The following is a 19,848-nucleotide window of genomic DNA, read 5'->3' on the forward strand; positions in this document are numbered from 1 at the left end:
ATGCCGAGCACAAGACAAGAGATGGGGGATGGAGTGGGCACTGGCGCTGCGGTAACCCCAGACGCGTGGGCTGGGGCCGCAGCGCTGCCGGGGCGAGCACCGTTGGCGAGGATGGCCCGCTGTGACGTCCCTGAGCAATGGACAGTGATGTCACCAAGCGATGGGTTCTGATGTCACCGAGTCCCTGAGCGATGGGTTCGGTTGTCACCGAGGGATGGACCGAGACATCTCCAGCTGATGGACTGTGATGGATTGTGACGTCCCTGAGCGATGCATTGTGACCAGGCGTCCCTCGCTGCTCATATTCGGGCGCCGAGTCTCAGCCAGCCGGCTCGTGCCCGCACTCCGGCTGAGCAGTTTGCGAGGTTTGGAGTGTTGAGCGAGGCCTTTGGTGCTGGTGTCGTGCTCGGGGAGTTGTTTGTTGCAGCTCTCGGTGCCCGACCCCAGAGCCGTCGGAGGACTTTCCCCGGCCCTGCCAGCTTCAGGCAGCCGGGGCACCCAGGAGCTGCGCTCGCAGCCGCAGAGGTGAGCTGGGAGGGGAAACCTCACCCTGAGCAGCTGGGAGGGTTTCCTTCTTGAGGGACCTGGGCATTTCTTCCTCCCCTCCCCAGGCCAGCCAATGACCGTGGCCTCTCTTCCTTTTCTAGCGTGACGCCCGCTGCTGCAGAGCCGGTGAGAGGGAGCGGCTCGACATCCCCAGCTCCCCCTAGCCCACCGCAGCGAGTGGAGAGCATGGCCATGGAGCTGGACAACCGCTGTCCAATATGCCTGGACAGCTGGGAGGAGGCCAGCTACGTGATGCCCTGCCTCCACCAATTCTGCTACCCATGTATCCTGCGGTGGGCTGAGAGCAAGCCCGAGTGCCCCCTCTGCAAGAGGAGGATCCTCTCCATCGTGCACTCGGTGCGGGCGGACGACGACTTCGCGGAGCATGTCGTCACACCATCTGCGGCGCCATCAGTCGTCGCCCGCCAGGCAGGAGGAGCTCCTGGCCGTCCAGCTGCCCACAGCCCTGCCGCAATAGAACGACAGCCTGTGGGGATGGTGCCCAGGGCTCCTCTGGGCGGCCTCCAGCCCAGCACCTGGGCATCCCTTTTCCGGGACCACCCAGCTCTCCTCCAGGCCCTTCTGCCCTGGCTGCGTCAGGAGCTGATCTCGGGGAACGGGCGTTCGCGGGCAGCCATAATGGAGGACATTGTCATGCCCCTCCTGGTTCTCGCCCGGCTCGACGAAGATCTCCTGGTCCGGCTGCTGGAGGCCTCCCTCCAAAACCGCACGGCTACATCTGCGCTTATTGATGTCGCCGTGCAACGGTGCAGCAGGGAGGCCCGCCGTCTGCTGGGCCTGGGGGACGGCCATGCTGCCGAGGTGCGGGAGGGCAGCCCCGTGGCTGCCCCTGGCCCTGCTGCCTCCCAAAGGGGGTCTCCTGCCCCTGGCCCAGCCGCATCCGTCAGCCCTGCTGGAGCCGACGAAGAGGAGCGCCCCAGCACCTCAGCAGCCGCCCTTCGTGGGGGTCCCAGCAGCCCTCCCTCTGCCTCCGTTCCTCTCCCTGGGGAGCAAGAGGGGCCCCAGGAGGAGCCCGAGGCGGCCGCGGCACCTCCATCTACTTCCAGCCGGGGCAGGGAACGCTCCCCTGGGGGGCCCCGGCGACCCCCGAAGAGGAGGGCCGGCTGCCCCGAGGCCTCTTCTCCAGCCAAGAAGAGGCCACCCCGCCGGCAGCACTAGAAGAACGCCCCAGGCGCTGCCGAAACCAGGGCTGGGCCAGCAGCTGGGGCACGCGCTGGCCCTCAAGGGCTCCCGGCCCGCTAGTTATCAGGCACTGATAAAAGAAAATAAAGGCCTGAAAACTGCAGAAAAAGTCTCGGTGTTACTAACAGTGCAGGTGGCATTGCTATCCCCCCCCGTGCTGCTTTCTCCCCCTTCTCCTGGGGCTAGGCCCACCCCTTCCTCTCGTTGTCTTCAGCAGAGTGCCATGGGGCTTCTCCCTCTGGTCTTGCACAGCCTCGTTGCCCTGCCTTGACTCTCATGGGGCTGCACCTGTGCTCTCTGAGTGCATCTCTCCCCAGAGCACAGCGCCACGGGTCTTGGTAATTTTACCGAGATGGCTTAGCAGTGGTATTAGCTCCAATTCACAGGCTTAAGATGCTTAAGATGCCCTAGACAAAATTGGCGCTCCCAAAAGCTCCAGAAAGGCCAAAGGAGCATTGTGTGCCCTTCTGTGTGCAGTTCTGGGCCCCACAGCTTAAAAAGGGTGTGAAGGTACTTGAATGCATCCAGAGGAGGGCAACAAAGCTGGTGGAAGGGCTGGAAGGAATGTCCTGTGAGGAGCAGCTAAGGACTTTGTCTAGTTACAGCTTCCCGAGGAGGGGAAGCGGAGAGGGAGCTGCTGCTCTCCCTGGGATTCAGCAACAGGACGCGTGGGAATGCTTCAAACCTGCATCAGGGGAGGTTCAGACTTGATATTCGGAAGGCTTTCTTTACCAAGAGGGTGGTCAAACACTGAACAGGCTTCCTAGGGAGGTGGCCGATGCCCCGCGCCTGTCAGTGCCTTAAAAAGGGGCATGTGGACAACGCCCTTCATAACAGGCTTTAACTGTTGGTCAGCCCTGGAGTGAGGAGGCAGTTGGACTAGGTGATCATTGTAGGTCCCTTCCAACTGGAACTATTCTATTCTATCCTAAATAAATGTTTGCGAAAGCTGCTGAACCAAATGAAACCAGAAAGTCAAAACCTTCTGGAAGCTGTTGCCCCTTTGGAAACCTTTGCTACATTTCCCACTGGCAATGCTTTCTCTCGCAGGACTTCAGCGAGCATCCCTTGACAGGCCTGTGACGGTTGTGCTCTGGCTTGTGGCCACTCAGGTCTTGAAGACCTCCAGGCTCAGGGATCCCACAACCTCTCTGGGCAACCCCCTCCAGTGCTTCCTGATCCTCACAGGGATTTTGGTTTTGATTCCGTATCTCCAGCCTCAACCTCTCTAGCTTCAGGAGATGCCACCGTCTCTCACCCTCCCACCAGGCAGTGCTGGGAAGAGCCTGTCCCCATCCCCTTGATGCAGAGATCCCCATAGGCACTGGGGTGTGCTGTGAGGTGCCCCGACACATTCTCTGCTCCGTGCTGAACCAGCCCCAGCCCCACAGACCCTCCTTGCCTCCCCTCAGCCCCTCTGCTTTGTCAACCTGTCTACGGGACCCCACATGGGACGTAGTGCCCGGATGAGGCCGGATGGGTGCTGAGCAGAGGGGATCACCCTTGTGCCTTCTGGCTCGGGGGGAAAGATAGGAGAAAACCCCCCAGAGCGAGCCAAGTGCTGCCTGTGACCCCCGTGGGAGGCAGCAGGGGAGCCCAGAGGGCTGGCCAGCAGTGCTGGGGTGTGGGCAGAGCTGTGGCACTTTGTCCTGCAGCCTCCCCGGGAGGCACGAGGTGTCACCAAGTGAACCCTCTTGCCGCATGGGCCTGGAGACCTCTGCCCCGGCCCGAGCGGCCTGACGGGGCCCTGGGAAGACACGGCCGAGGCCTCGGTGACGGGCGTGAGACACCGATGCCGAGCACAAGACAAGAGATGGGGGATGGAGCGGGCACTGGCACTGCGGTAACCCCAGACGCGTGGGCTGGGGCCGCAGCGCTGCCGGGGCGAGCACCGTTGGCGAGGATGGCCCGCTGTGACGTCCCTGAGCAATGGACAGTGATGTCACCAAGCGATGGGTTCTGATGTCACCGAGTCCCTGAGCGATGGGTTCGGTTGTCACCGAGGGATGGACCGAGACATCTCCAGCTGATGGACTGTGATGGATTGTGACGTCCCTGAGCGATGCATTGTGACCAGGCGTCCCTCGCTGCTCATATTCGGGCGCCGAGTCTCAGCCAGCCGGCTCGTGCCCGCACTCCGGCTGAGCAGTTTGCGAGGTTTGGAGTGTTGAGCGAGGCCTTTGGTGCTGGTGTCGTGCTCGGGGAGTTGTTTGTTGCAGCTCTCGGTGCCCGACCCCAGAGCCGTCGGAGGACTTTCCCCGGCCCTGCCAGCTTCAGGCAGCCGGGGCACCCAGGAGCTGCGCTCGCAGCCGCAGAGGTGAGCTGGGAGGGGAAACCTCACCCTGAGCAGCTGGGAGGGTTTCCTTCTTGAGGGACCTGGGCATTTCTTCCTCCCCTCCCCAGGCCAGCCAATGACCGTGGCCTCTCTTCCTTTTCTAGCGTGACGCCCGCTGCTGCAGAGCCGGTGAGAGGGAGCGGCTCGACATCCCCAGCTCCCCCTAGCCCACCGCAGCGAGTGGAGAGCATGGCCATGGAGCTGGACAACCGCTGTCCAATATGCCTGGACAGCTGGGAGGAGGCCAGCTACGTGATGCCCTGCCTCCACCAATTCTGCTACCCATGTATCCTGCGGTGGGCTGAGAGCAAGCCCGAGTGCCCCCTCTGCAAGAGGAGGATCCTCTCCATCGTGCACTCGGTGCGGGCGGACGACGACTTCGCGGAGCATGTCGTCACACCATCTGCGGCGCCATCAGTCGTCGCCCGCCAGGCAGGAGGAGCTCCTGGCCGTCCAGCTGCCCACAGCCCTGCCGCAACAGAACGACAGCCTGTGGGGATGGTGCCCAGGGCTCCTCTGGGCGGCCTCCAGCCCAGCACCTGGGCATCCCTTTTCCGGGACCACCCAGCTCTCCTCCAGGCCCTTCTGCCCTGGCTGCGTCAGGAGCTGATCTCGGGGAACGGGCGTTCGCGGGCAGCCATAATGGAGGACATTGTCATGCCCCTCCTGGTTCTCGCCCGGCTCGACGAAGATCTCCTGGTCCGGCTGCTGGAGGCCTCCCTCCAAAACCGCACGGCTACATCTGCGCTTATTGATGTCGCCGTGCAACGGTGCAGCAGGGAGGCCCGCCGTCTGCTGGGCCTGGGGGACGGCCATGCTGCCGAGGTGCGGGAGGGCAGCCCCGTGGCTGCCCCTGGCCCTGCTGCCTCCCAAAGGGGGTCTCCTGCCCCTGGCCCAGCCGCATCCGTCAGCCCTGCTGGAGCCGACGAAGAGGAGCGCCCCAGCACCTCAGCAGCCGCCCTTCGTGGGGGTCCCAGCAGCCCTCCCTCTGCCTCCGTTCCTCTCCCTGGGGAGCAAGAGGGGCCCCAGGAGGAGCCCGAGGCGGCCGCGGCACCTCCATCTACTTCCAGCCGGGGCAGGGAACGCTCCCCTGGGGGGCCCCGGCGACCCCCGAAGAGGAGGGCCGGCTGCCCCGAGGCCTCTTCTCCAGCCAAGAAGAGGCCACCCCGCCGGCAGCACTAGAAGAACGCCCCAGGCGCTGCCGAAACCAGGGCTGGGCCAGCAGCTGGGGCACGCGCTGGCCCTCAAGGGCTCCCGGCCCGCTAGTTATCAGGCACTGATAAAAGAAAATAAAGGCCTGAAAACTGCAGAAAAAGTCTCGGTGTTACTAACAGTGCAGGTGGCATTGCTATCCCGCCCCGTGCTGCTTTCTCCCCCTTCTCCTGGGGCTAGGCCCACCCCTTCCTCTCGTTGTCTTCAGCAGAGTGCCATGGGGCTTCTCCCTCTGGTCTTGCACAGCCTCGTTGCCCTGCTTTGACTCTCATGGGGCTGCACCTGTGCTCTCTGAGTGCATCTCTCCCCAGAGCACAGCGCCACGGGTCTTGGTAATTTTACCGAGATGGCTTAGCAGTGGTATTAGCTCCAATTCATAGGCTTAAGATGCTTAAGATGCCCTAGACAAAATTGGCGCTCCCAAAAGCTCCAGAAAGGCCAAAGGAGCATTGTGTGCCCTTCTGTGTGCAGTTCTGGGCCCCACAGCTTAAAAAGGGTGTGAAGGTACTTGAATGCATCCAGAGGAGGGCAACAAAGCTGGTGGAAGGGCTGGAAGGAATGTCCTGTGAGGAGCAGCTAAGGACTTTGTCTAGTTACAGCTTCCCGAGGAGGGGAAGCGGAGAGGGAGCTGCTGCTCTCCCTGGGATTCAGCAACAGGACGCGTGGGAATGCTTCAAACCTGCATCAGGGGAGGTTCAGACTTGATATTCGGAAGGCTTTCTTTACCAAGAGGGTGGTCAAACACTGAACAGGCTTCCTAGGGAGGTGGCCGATGCCCCGCGCCTGTCAGTGCCTTAAAAAGGGGCATGTGGACAACGCCCTTCATAACAGGCTTTAACTGTTGGTCAGCCCTGGAGTGAGGAGGCAGTTGGACTAGGTGATCATTGTAGGTCCCTTCCAACTGGAACTATTCTATTCTATCCTAAATAAATGTTTGCGAAAGCTGCTGAACCAAATGAAACCAGAAAGTCAAAACCTTCTGGAAGCTGTTGCCCCTTTGGAAACCTTTGCTACATTTCCCACTGGCAATGCTTTCTCTCGCAGGACTTCAGCGAGCATCCCTTGACAGGCCTGTGACGGTTGTGCTCTGGCTTGTGGCCACTCAGGTCTTGAAGACCTCCAGGCTCAGGGATCCCACAACCTCTCTGGGCAACCCCCTCCAGTGCTTCCTGATCCTCACAGGGATTTTGGTTTTGATTCCGTATCTCCAGCCTCAACCTCTCTAGCTTCAGGAGATGCCACCGTCTCTCACCCTCCCACCAGGCAGTGCTGGGAAGAGCCTGTCCCCATCCCCTTGATGCAGAGATCCCCATAGGCACTGGGGTGTGCTGTGAGGTGCCCCGACACCTTCTCTGCTCCGTGCTGAACCAGCCCCAGCCCCACAGACCCTCCTTGCCTCCCCTCAGCCCCTCTGCTTTGTCAACCTGTCTGCGGGACCCCACATGGGACGTAGTGCCCGGATGAGGCCGGATGGGTGCTGAGCAGAGGGGATCACCCTTGTGCCTTCTGGCTCGGGGGGAAGATAGCACATTATGATGTCCCTGAGCATTGCGTTCTTGTGTCAAGAAAGGATGCAATATATGCCATTGTAACTAAAATATATTTTAAATTCCCATAATTAGAAGTCTAGGAAAGCGTGCCTGATGGCTTGTTTAGGTTGTAAAATTTAAGTCCATAACGTAATTTTTTCTACCCTCTAGCCAAAGAAAGGCGGCAGAGGAACTCCCGATACCCTCGCAGCCGATGAGCTGCGCAGGCGTGAGCGTGCGACAGCGCCCAAATATGGCGGCGGAAGGGAGGGTAAGCGAGCCCGCGCACCGCCCCAACAGCTGTACCCCGCGTCAGGCAGACTTCGTTGGCCCGCCCTGCCCCCCCCCGCCCCCAGCGCACGGCGGCACCTCCCCGCGGCCGCCCGCGAACGTGGCAAAAGAGGCGTCTTGCTCTCCGTTGCCGCCATTTTGGAGGCATTGACCGAGCCCCGCGAGGGGCACGTCGCGCGAGGAGCGGCACCGCCCGCCCGCGGCCGCAGGACGCGCTGCTCCGGACCCGGGGGCGCCCAGGTGCGCGGCGGCAGCGCGACGGAAGGGGCATGGGGGCACGCTCGGTCGCTAGGCAGCGCCGCAGCAGACGTGGCAGCGCGGGGCGGGGCCGCTGCGGCCGCTGGGAGCTGTAGTCGGCGGCGGAGCCGGTCGGTGCCTCCATTCATCGCCGGCGGGGCCCGGGGCGCGGCTTCCCCGCGAGGCGAGCGCGGTCGGCCGGGCCGTGGCGGGCGCTGGCGGTTGGGTCCGGTGAGGCCGCGTGTCGTGGCGGGCAGAGGGGACGCGTTGGCACCCGTCGTCCCCGGCGGCGGGGAGGGAGTGGCTGGAGGGCTGGGCTAGGCCGGGCGGCGGCGGCGTCCCGCTGCGGTGGCTTCCCCGCGCTCCCGGGTGCCGTTGGGTGCCGTTGGGGCGCGAAGCGGCTGGGGCAGGTCCGGAGGCCAGGGCGAGGGCAGTGTGGGAGGCTGTGGCGTGGGAGGCGGGGGACCGCTGAGGTGTTTCCCCGGGAGAGGGGGGCAATGCCGGCGGGGTCCGCGCCGCTCCGCCTGGCCTGCCCGGCTAGGCCGCGCCGCTCTGGCGGCCCGTCGGCCTGGGGCCCTGCGGGGCGGCTGCCACCTCGACTGCGTGTGTGCGTGTGTTTGCGTGTGTAGAGGCCCCGGGCCGAGCTCCGGGAGCCGTCCCGAGACCTCCCGCCCGGGCGCTTCTGCCCCTTGGGCGGCACACCTGGGGCTGCACAGTGTCGGCCCCTCACCAGCCTCAGTCCTGGAGAGCAGCCAGGGGCCTGACCCTGCTATGTGCACTCTGGCTTATTCCTCTTGTTCTGAACCATCTTGTCCTTCTAAAGGGCGGCAGCGGCTCCTGTCCTTCCTGGTGACAGGAACACGCTTTGGGGCTTGTAAGGTGAAGGTCGTGGGCTATGAATGCAGATCAGAGTCCTTACAGCAGGATTCCTTGCTGTCTCAGTGACTGGTGGCATTGCAAAGACACACATGGACCAGCACTCCGTAGAATTTCCAATTCCAGTACGTTGCTAGGTCATGTATATTGTTCTGCTCCAAGCAGCCGGACTTCCTCCAGGCACTGTAGAGAGTTTGGATGCCTGGCCTCAGGTCTGTGTGTTCCAGCCTTGCAGCTAGGGATGGAAATGCCGGTCCTGGTAAAACCATGTGGTTTCAGCTTGAATTGGCATGATTGACAGTGGAAATCCTCACCCTTGAGGATCTGTTGGTATCTGACAGACATGGTGCTTCAGGAGGTTTATTAGTTACTATAATGTCTCTGGAAGCTTTGTTGAAGTGATTTGCCCTTTATTTGTATGATTGATTTATTTTTATTGTCACATGAAAAAAGCATTATTTCTCTTGGGGAAAAACCTCTGAAAGTGCTGGAGCTGTTGCATCACGTCATATGATATACCTATTGGTGCAAATTTGTATGTGGTTTAATTTAGCTGGTTTTTTGATGGTTTTATGTAGTTGTATACTAGATCAGTAGGTCTCTAACTGTGGTCATCAGTGATCTGGAACTAGGTGGTCTGTGGAGCTACATAAGCTTTGAGATATTTAAAAATAAATATTTGATAGTAAGGGTGCGTGTGGTCTGGAACAAATCCCCAGGGTTGGCAATGGCACTAAGAATGTGGGAAACAAAATAATTCTTAGAGATTAGGAAGCTTTTAGAAAAGTGGAACTTCCTGGGTTTTATGGTATCTATGGACTGCAATAACTGTATCTGCAGTAGTCTCAAGACAAGACCAAGCCTTCTGGCATGCCTGGTGTTTCGAGCTATCTTGGTACTGCGTGAGGTCTGAGGCATACTGGATTCTCCTTGGTAAACAGACTTCTTTTTTTTTTAAGGTGAATATGTGATGCGGGTGTTGTGATTAACATTATTTATGCTATGAATATAAAACAGATATAGGAGAGTTCTGTTCTCCCCCCCCCCCCGTACCTCTCTTTAAGGCTTTGGACTTTAGAACAAGTCATTTAACACTCGGTGATTAAACTGATGATCCCTCTATGCCCTTCCTTTGGCTTCAGTGAGTCTTTATATGTCCTCTGGGACCTGCCTTCATTTAACAGACCAGAGTCTGAAGGAAGTGTTACCCCTGACTTTGTGGAATGGAATAAATCAATGTGAGGGATTTTTGAGATGAAACTTTAATATACCTCCAGTTCAACTGTGTTTCTGTTTTGTTTTTTTTAAAAGGTGTTGTCTTTTTCATTGATGTCAGCTTCACTCCATCTTTAATAGCTGAAGGTTTTTCTTTTGTCATTTTCTTTCTTGCTTTCTTCTTGATCATTCTGATTTTAATCTCTCTTGTTTGTATCTTTATGAGTTCTTGGACTTTTTTCCCCTTTGATTTCTCTCCTGTTGAATAGAAGTATGTGCCTGTGAATCTGTCTATCAGTTAATGCAACCTAGGATGTAACATTTTATTTGAAGAGGTTGTTGCACTGGGAATGGCTCCAAACACTTGATTTGTTCAAATAAATAAATAAATGACTGCTCCTTATTCTGGACAGTTGTCAAATTGTGCTTAGCCATTAACAATTTGTGTAACCAGTACTGTTCCACACACTTAATTAAAATAGTTATGCTTATTATGATTAAGACGAGAAGTTTAATAGCATTTGAATTTAGTATTCCAGCTGTGGTTTTGTTTCATTTTAGGCTTTGTTTAGAGAACAGTTTTGCCTCTTAGGGTTCTTAAGTATATTGTGGGGTTTTTTGTTGGCAGGAGCATCTACTGAAATACAAGAAGGGGTTAATTAAGGATGACTGAAAATATAGCCTCATTATAAACTTTGAAGTATGACTGATTTCTAGATAATGTGTTTTTATCCATGTGAAATTTGCTAATCTGCATTTGTAAGTAATCTTATTGTTAACTGTGAATTTCTATATTTTAGAGTAATAACCTGAAAAATGCTTTTGCAGTATAGTTATGTTAAGATTATGGCAAAATATTAGCGCAAGTGTAATTACTTCCTATTAAACTTAAGTCAAAAGATGCATAATTTGCCAGTTCAGCCTTTTAGTTTCCAAATCATATTATTTCATTCCTGCTTTTAACAGGAGCCCTGTTAAAACTTTCAGTCAGAACTTTAGCCTTCAATATACACAGGCTTTGCATTTGGGAATTATGTTAATGGCTGAGATCTGGCTTTAGGTTAACGGATGAGATTCAGCTGTGAGAATCAGTAAAATATAGTTATCAGTTAACTAGGCATAGAGCTTGTGGGTATACTATATTTTCTTTCTGTAATGTGGGGGTTTAACATCATCCCCATAGTGTCTTCATTAGTATGGACAGGGGTTATTTTTTTTAACCAAATAATAGATGGAAGCCTAACAAAATTCATGCTTCTACTTCTTAAAGGGGTTATTTTAAGGATGATTGATTATTGGGAATATGTTTTTTCTGTGTTTTTCTGTATTTCTCTTTTCCATATCCCTTCTTTTTTACTTTCGTATAAGTGTAAGACAAGATTTTCCTCTAGCTAAATGTGGCGAGATTATCAAATTTATGAAACCAATTTATGATCACAAATCACTGGATGACAGTGCTGCTGTTATTTTCACCTAATTGCACATGCTCCAATTTGCTTGTCTCAGAGTTTCTCCTTTGTCTTTTCAATTTAGTAATACAAAATGTTCTAGTTTGCAAGAAGGCACAAGAGTCACTTTCTTAAGAAGTTAGGCTGAATTGTCAGGTGCTACTTGCTGCAAATTATGTGTTTGTGGCTTGGACTATGAAGAATTATTACTTTTTTTTTTTTAAAAATCACTGAAAAGACAGTCCAGTTCCACACCTAGCAGTCATTAAGGATTTGTAGGTTGATCTTACTGGGGAACTTTCTCCCTGCAACTCCCCTAAGGGAAGTTGGAAACCCTTACTGGAAACTTTGCTGAGAGCTAACACTGTTAAGACTGTGGATTGCTTGTGTTTTTCTCCCCATGTTCTTCTTCCATGCCAGTGCTTCCCAATTTCTCACGTATAACTGGTTTCAGGTAGGCCATTTAGATTCAAGTGTTAAACCATATATCCTTTAGGATCAGTTTTAATTATATGTAGTGCTGGATTCTTTCAACACGATGAGCTACTAGCTTCCAATTACACCTATTGTACTTTTTGCTTTCTTTTCCTTTTGTGTATTCCCTCCTCCCATGTCTTATCTTTCTCCTTAACCTTATTTTTTTTTCTTAATTATTTATGTTTTTTCATGCAGCATGTGCAAACTACAAATGGCTGATGTTGAGAATTCAGTCTCTAGAAAGCTGTTACTTGTGCAGGCTTCATGGTAGACCCTGCCAGGTCAGGACTTCACGATGAGATTGATGGTTGTGTGAGGGAATGGGGAATGGGTAAGCTAAAGGGAAAAGAAAATAGGAGCATTTAGGCTTCAGGGTTGTCTAACTGGCATGGTGGTAGGTAGATAGAAAGGGAAAAGAGTAAAGGAAAAACTTCAGTGGGAGGAAAATACTGTAGGGTATTGCGGTTGTGCGTTATGTGAGAGAATAAAGGAATTTGTCTACTCTTCCAACAAAAGGTAGGGAGAGGTCGTCTTTTCCCCAGCTAGTGGCAAAACCCCAATTGTTTATAGTGGACAATATATGAAAGAGTATGGGATGTATTAGGGTCAAAGGATAAAATTTAAGCCAGAACAGAAGGGAGATAGCAGTATGCTTCTGACTGGGCATCACTCTGAGGGTATCCAGCTTACTGGGACCCATTGCCTAGGGGTGCGTACCTGGACCTGCAAAATCCCAAGGGAGGGGAAATAAGCCCTACAACTGGCAGGATTCCCCGCTCAAGCTTCCATCTCCTGGTCAGGCTGAATTTGCAGATGGTTGGCTTTCCCAGAGAGGCTTACAAGTGAGAGGAGAAAATGTGAAACTACTGATTTTTACTTTTTTAAAATTAAAATTTTAAGTCAGGTCCATGGGGTTTTTTATCATTATATTTCAGCAACCGACTCAATTTTTGCAAGTTTGGGATCGATGTTTCTGTTTAATGCTCGCTTCACTCTTCTAATTGTAAAGTTAATAGAGAAAAGCAGCTACAGAGTTATTTACATTTCTACTAATTCCTAACTTTCCAGATGTCAATTTGGTTATTTTCTGGGGAGGTTGTTCCCCACCCCGTCCCCAACTTTAATAGATCTCTGAAGCTTTGAAAAAGCTTTGTACTGGGTTTTTGAAAAGCTGCTCTGTGGAACTTTTTCAGTCATTCTACAGGGCTGCAGTATTTATTTTAAGTAGTAAGCACCTCTTAGCAGTTTTTAATCATGGCATTAGGTGAAATCAAGCAGCAGATTAAAAAAGCCTTATTAAAATAAAATGTTTCTAGGAGGTTTTCGTCAGTGATTACTTTAGTTGCACAATGGAAAATTCTTTTCTTGCTTTGCAGTGTGTAATTGGAAGAATGACTTTAGAAATACTTCTGTGAGGGGGAATGTAAACTTCTGTAGCTTGATTAAAAATCAAAATCTTATTATTGCAAATTCTTCTGCGTAGTGAAGTTTAACGGAAGACTGTGCAGTTCCTGTCTAAGGGATGATGAGATGTGCTCATTCTGCAAGGACAGTCTGTTTACCACCAGGCAATTATTGACCCTTTCATCCCATCTGAAGAGAAGCTTTTAAATAAATTGAAGAAGTACTCGGAACCTAAAATCCCCCTGTCACAAGAGTTTTCAAGAAGAGTGCTACACATAAACCACATTTACTTGCTTTCTGAGGCTGGGCTCAAACGTTTAATCTTGAATCACTTATGCAAAGCATACTGGTTTGTCAGAGGGACTATAATTTCTCCTATGTGATTTTCATGCTTTCATTTGTTTTTGAGATTCTTTGTAAGCCTGTCAAGACTAACATTGACATCCTACTTTTTGGATTTTTTCAATTTGGTAATAACAGTAATTTTTCCTCCATACTAAACTTAAGAGTTGTATATACATGTAAAATAAAAATGAGGCAATGAGGGTTTTTTTTTTTTTGAAAGAGAGGAAAGCCCCTGTATTTTTGTAAGTGGAGTTCTTTTTATATAGATAGGGTATTTTTACTCAACACATTATCTAAGCCTTTTCCTGTGTAAATTGTTAAAGAGAATAAGCTGGTAGTCCTCAGTAGCTGCTGATTTAATGGATATGGTGGAAAATGTTTGAGTCTATCTATTTTTCATACACGTTTCATTAAAATTTCCTTAAGAATTGTTACTTCAGTGGTACAAATCATTGCTGTCTAGTTTACCAGACTTGGGAGGAAGCAGAGTTTTTTGTTAGCTGCCTCTGCACTGAAGAACAAAAATCTCCAGGTGTTCGTGAAAGTCTTAATTTTTTCCCCTCTCCTTTTCTTCTCCTAAGCCCTTTTACATTAATCTAAGATTTTTAAATAAGCATATAGCTTTACTTTTCCAGTAGTAGTATATTTTAAAGGTTTACTCAGAGATATTAAAAGATACTTCCAACATAACCTGACCTTCAAAATAAAAGCCAAAGTTTTCAATTACTTTCATTTCTGGTAGTATCACCAGAGTAGCATGGTATTTGGATTTTACAGGAATTGTTTGTACTGGAAAACTTGTTCAGTGTAAATTAATTTCAATGTAATTTTATTCATGTTGGAAGTGAATTTCAGCTGGTTGCATTTGGCTTTTCTGGAGGTTATTCAGCTGAGCCCAAAATGCTTCTGCTTTAAGGTAGACAAGGTCAGGATTAGAGCTTAGGTCTCGGAGTCAGGACTCCTGGGCTGTTACCAGCTATGCTGCTGTTTGTGGTGTTCAGCAAAATGCTCAGGCGCAGCCGCTGAAGTGCTTAAGCCCGAGAGGGCTACAACTTCTTGGGTGGTCGTGGTTCTTCGCTGCCAGGAGGGGGAGACTTCGGTCCTCTGTCTCGCCTCTTGCCACGTTTTGCATCCTGTCATGCATCAGCTCTGAAAATAACAGGTCCTTGTTTGAGTTACTACAGCTGAATAATGCAGCAAAATACTACCCTGTAGTTAAGTTTTTCTTGCAATGGGATATGGGGTTTGCAATGTGTAATTACTTCTCTATTATTACTCATCTACGTACCACCAGTATATATTGGAAGCAGTAACTGGGCATGCCCAGTAAGGTTTTTAGAAAGAAGCTTGGAGTCTGAGGTGTTATCACAGTGCTAAAAATACAGGGAAGATACAGGAGAAATGAGACATACTGGATAATAACGTAGTTGAGATCAGTCAATATTTTTCTTTTTTCTAGAATTGGCATTTGAATTACCTGCTCTGTTTAGGAATGTAAATCACTGTGCTGTGGCCTTTACATTCTAATTTAAAATCTTTTCCCATGTTTCTCAAGGTACGCTCTTTTTTTTCCCTCACAGCTTTTTGTAGCTGAAGAAAAATGATGGAAGAGAGTGGAATAGAGACAACGCCACCTGGTACGCCCCCACCAAGCACAGCAGGGGCTGCTACTGCTGCTGCTACACCTGTCTCATTAGGTACAGAAACTTCCTCAGCAAGTTGGTCACATTTATTCATGTCTTTTGAAGCACAACAATTCATCCAAAAATGTTGCAATCAGCATAATTACAGTGCTCTTCTCCAGACTAATTGGAAGAATTTGAATTGTTTCTTAATCATGGAAGTGTGCTTCTTATCTGACATGCATCTGACACACAGAATATTTAAAACATTTTTTTATTCTTGAAACTTTTTTATGAAGTCATGTGGATGCGCTTGTGTTTTTTAAGGTTGTGGGGCCATGGAAATAATACCTTCCATTACAGTACACAGTTAGATGAGCAGCGTAGAAGGGAGTTAAAAACATAACAAATTTACAGTCTTGTAGGGGGATAGTGGTAAACCTGGATAATCACTTAGTCTTTAATATTCTGGATGGTAATCAAAGCACTTTATCTGATTTTTCAGTAATCTGAACACCGTATTCTGAATATCAAATATTTAATTTTCTGCCATATCTGGTATTGTTGTCTTGAGTCACACTAGTGCAGTGGACTCCAAAGTGGGGTGCCCTTATCCCAGGGGGTGTGCAAGGCAATCCATTGGTGTGTGGTAAGAAAATATTAGAACTCCCATTAATATTTATTTTTATCTAAAAAATTAAGAAAGAAATTAAGCTTTACTAATATTTAATATACTGCGTGATACTGGTGTCCTCACTCAGTTGGTCCATACATTGGACATTCATGTGCCCTGAGGGAAGAGTGGGTGTTCCACAATGCAAAGGGGTTGACAGTGGCACCCTCACTCGTTTGCTCACTTTCATCATATTGTGATGCCTTGCAGTTTGTCTGCCTGCTTAAGCGGATTTATGAATTATGTTATCTAGTTTTAACTATACTAACCCTCACAAAATGGACAAGTGACTTAAAAAAGATTCCTGCAAAGAGACCACGGATTGAAAATACTGTTAGTAATGCGAGCACAAACAAACAACAACAAAATGGAAGATCTGACACTTCTCCGACTCCTAGTATGAGCTCTTTGCCATTGTTTTTACCTCGTAATATGGCTAACAATCTAATCAGATCTGACAAAAAGTCAGCCAAAAAAAGTCAAAATTTTCAAGAGCACTATTTGAAATATAAATTTACATCTGCCACTGTTAACGATGAACCTTGCCCTAAGTGTATATTGTGCCTTGAGATATTAGCTAAGGATAGTATGAAGCCACTATGATTAGCACGACATCTAAAAGCTAAGCAGAACATGGAAACAAACCTCTACAACTTTTTTTGGTAATGTTTCAAGTCATACAGTACTCAATCCAGTACTTAAAAAATTTTGGTAAATTTCATGATAAATCTTTAGAAGCCTCTTTGGAGATTTCTTACCTAATAGTGAAGACAAAAAGCTATGTACATTGGGGAAACACTTGTTCTTCCTGACATGGTAAAAATGTCTGAAATAATACATGGAAAACAATATGGTGACAAACTAAAATGCATTCGTCAGCAAATACTGTTGGAAGATGCATAGAAAACATTGCTGAAGGTTTGAAGAAACAAGTATTAGAACAAATAACACAGCGTGGGAGTTTGCTATGCAGTTGCCTGAAAGTAAAGATATTCCTAATGTCTCCGCTTATGGTTTTTGCTAAATTCTGTTTCAATAATAAAATACACAAAGAACTACTTTATTGTCAAATGCTAAAGGAGGGATGTGCTGGAGAAGATATATCCTCAACAGTAAAGGACTTCTTTGATAAAAGCAATGTTTTTATTAAAACTGTGTAAGTGTAACCACTGATGGAGCAGTTGCTTTGACTGGGATGAAAATGGATTCTGGAATAAGGTTACAGAGGTATCACCACACATAAAATTTATTCACTACCTCATTCATAGGCAAGCTACTGCAGCAAAAAGTGCTACAGGATGTCATCGATGTGGTTAATTTCATAAAAATGATCTTTAAATAGTAGATTTTTTTTAACCATACTTTGTAATGAGATAGGGAGTGATCATGGATTTTTTTTGTATCGTACAGAAGTTTGCTGGTTGTCATGTGACAAGGTGTTTAAAAGAGCTGTTGAACTTAAAGATGACATGAACATTTTTCTTTTACAAAAAGACAAGTCTCCCAGATTTGCTGACATTTTCTGTGATGACAGGTGGCTGTCAGCAGTGTGCTACCTAGTAGATATTTCAAAAAAAAATGCACTCATGATTTCAAGATAAAGGTGGCATTTTAACAAGGAGTGATAACAGTAACTACTTTTTGTAAGAAAGTCATGCTTTTGAGAGAGCATTTTGCAAATTGATATTTGGAAATGTTTCCATAGTTATGCAATCCTGTTGTCAAAAACAATGCAAGTGTCGCGTATAAAACTGTCAGATCTGTACTCATAAACTTGCAAAGAGAATTTCCTGACCTGTGTGAAAATCTGCCAAAGACTTTCAGTGGGTTTTGAACCCATTTGTTAAAAATACCAAAGTGCAACACCTTCTGATTAGTTTGCCAGAACAACTGGTTGACATCAGGGATGATGGAAATTTGCTAGCTGAATTTCAAGAAAAACGTGTACATAATTGGGGAGTGAGAGTGGAAAACGAATAACATGATTTAGTAAGCACAGCCAACAATGCACTTCTTCCATTTAGATATATGTATCTTTGTGAGGTATCTTTTCCAGCTATGATAGCCATTAAAGCCAAGTATTGAAATTATCTGAACATAGAACCAGACCTTCAAATTGCTATATCATGAGGTGTTAAACTAAGATTTAAGAAATAGTGAGGCTCTTCAATCACATTGCTCACACTAACAATTATTATTAATAATTGTATTATATAGTATGTTAACCATTATTAACATACTATATTATTATATTAATAGTATATTAATAAAACAATTTTCTGTCGGAGCAGAAAAGTTTTTGTATTGTTAATAAATAAAAAATTATTGTAATTTTTTTTCATTAATCTTTATCTCATCCTTTTAAAATTTCTATTGTGTATGTTTTATAATATACATAATGTACTAGTACAGTGGTACATGTAAATAATTTATAAATAAATAAATTTTATATATTGGGGGGGCCCTCAGAAATTTTTTACTGGTAGGTGCGCGTGATTGTTGTGGTTTAACCTGGCAGGCAGCTAAATGCCACACAGCCGTTCACTCACTCCCCGCGAGTGGGATGGGGGAGAGAATTGGAAAAAAGGTAAAACCCATGGGCTGAGATAAAGACAATTTAATAGGACAGAAAAGGAAGGGAAAATAATAATAATAATGATAAAAGAGTTTACAAAACAAGTGATGCACAATGCAGTTGCTTACCAGCCGATGACCGATGCCCAGCCAGTTCCCAAGCAGCGTCCGTCCCCCCCTGGCCAGCTCCCCCCGTTTTTTTGTTCAGCATGATGTCTTATGGTATGGAATATCCCTTTGGCCAGTTCGGGTCAGCTGTCCTGATTGTGTCCCCTCCCAGCTTCTTGTGCACCTCCAACCTCCTTGCTGGCAGGGCAGTATGAGAAGCTGAAAAGGCCTGGACTTAGTGTAAGCACTGCTCAGCAACAAGTAAAACATCAGTGTGTTACCAACATTATTCTCATACTAAATCCAAAACACAGCACTATACCAGCTACTAGGAAGAGAATTAACTCTGTCCCAGCTGAAACCAGGACACTGATAAAGTTTGGAGACTACTGCATTAGTGCCAATCGGTATATCATTTGACTATCGTTGATGTTTAGGCTGAAGCCACTGAGATGTTTGAGCTGATGCAACAATTTACTGCTATCAAAAATGGTTATTTCTGGTTTTTTGACTTAAATTTCTGGCTAAATTTGGTTTAGAGAGCAAAATTGGTTTATCTCAGGATCAGCTGAGGGCCAGACTGAAACAGAGAAAGCAGAGGGATTAGGAGGCTGGGTGCCAGGGAAGAGAGGGCTGCTTGGTGCTCAACCCATCTCATAGAACTATACCTCTGAAGTAACTCCCACCCTCCCAGGTACAGTGAGGGTACGTTTTATTCTTAAAGGTGGGCATTTCCTGCATCATCATTATTCCTGTTGATTAAGTGGTCACTCAGAAAGAACAGTACTAGCTAGAAGTTTCTGAGGCAGACTTCAGCTGCTAAAAATTCAGTAGCCAAATGTTGACTCATCTTCTTAAGCTTATGACAAATAGGGTCATGCAAGAAAAAGCAACATGGCTTACAAGATACTATCACTAAAAATTGAGCGCAACTGATGGTGTATGCAAACTCAAGCAGAACTAAAATGCACTTTTAAGGGAAAAAAGCAGACCAGGTCAAAACTTATTTGTAAAATATCTGAACAATTACATAACTTAATATCTGAGATTAAGGCTCAGCATTTCTAAAATTCCTTTTTTCTCTTTTTTCCTAGCTTTGTCCAGTCCCCTTGCTACACCAAGCGTGTCATCTCCCGCATACTCGCCACCCTTGCCAGCTGGAGTGTCTCCACTTCCTTTTCCTATGATGACTTCAGCTTCTGTTCCCCTTGTGCCTTCAGCAACAGTTTCTACTATTGCACCGCCTCTAACTCCTGCCCCACCTCCTGTTGCCCCTTCAGCTTTTAGTACCTCCATGTCCCAGTTCTCTACACCTCCTCCATTAAGCTCTACTACTGGCCCTGGTCTTCCTGCACCTCCCACTGGTCCCCCGATTTCAGGATTTTCCATGTCTTCAACCTATGACATTACCAGAGGACATGCTGGTCGAGCACCACAGAGCCCACTGATGCCATCATTTTCTGCACCTCCAGTCACAGGTAACTTTTTGCTTATATGCTTTCGTGTTTGTGAGACAGGATGAGGGATCTCCTGGGTGGATTTTTTCACCACTCTGCTAGAGTTCAGCTCTTCTGCAAGTTCAGCTTCCTTATTATTCCAGGTACACTTAATTAATGTAGCTACACTCAGAAGAAGGGAGAGTAGCCTTTAAAATACAGTCATGGTCTAGGACAGAGAGTCCTCTTTAGTACAGTTCTGCTAGCATTCAGGCTCACAGAAAAATCTTTGTTTGAGAGCTTTATTTTTTGTTAAC

The 19,848-nt window shown here is 48.4% G+C and overlaps 1 protein-coding gene across 6 annotated transcripts in view; it reads left to right on the top strand.

The window, feature by feature from the left end:
• The first annotated feature begins 7,067 nt into the window (after window positions 1-7,067).
• PRRC1 (proline rich coiled-coil 1) overlaps window positions 7,068-19,848 on the top strand; it is a 30,777-nt gene continuing 17,996 nt past the window's right edge. Inside the window, exons 1-4 of one of the 6 annotated variants that reach the window (XM_075138367.1) lie at window positions 7,673-7,763; window positions 9,070-9,162; window positions 14,699-14,815; window positions 19,190-19,573. In XM_075138367.1, coding sequence (XP_074994468.1) covers window positions 14,719-14,815; window positions 19,190-19,573 — 481 coding nt within the window. In that variant the 5' untranslated portion in view covers window positions 7,673-7,763; window positions 9,070-9,162; window positions 14,699-14,718. Of the gene's footprint in view, window positions 7,357-7,465; window positions 7,585-7,672; window positions 7,764-8,970; window positions 9,163-13,587; window positions 13,651-14,698; window positions 14,816-19,189; window positions 19,574-19,848 lie in introns of those variants that run through there. The other 5 variants (XM_075138366.1, XM_075138364.1, XM_075138368.1 and 2 more) reach the window with 5 other exon arrangements.

Source organism: Calonectris borealis, chromosome Z (genome assembly GCF_964195595.1).
Source record: "Calonectris borealis chromosome Z, bCalBor7.hap1.2, whole genome shotgun sequence".
NCBI lineage: Eukaryota > Metazoa > Chordata > Aves > Procellariiformes > Procellariidae > Calonectris > Calonectris borealis.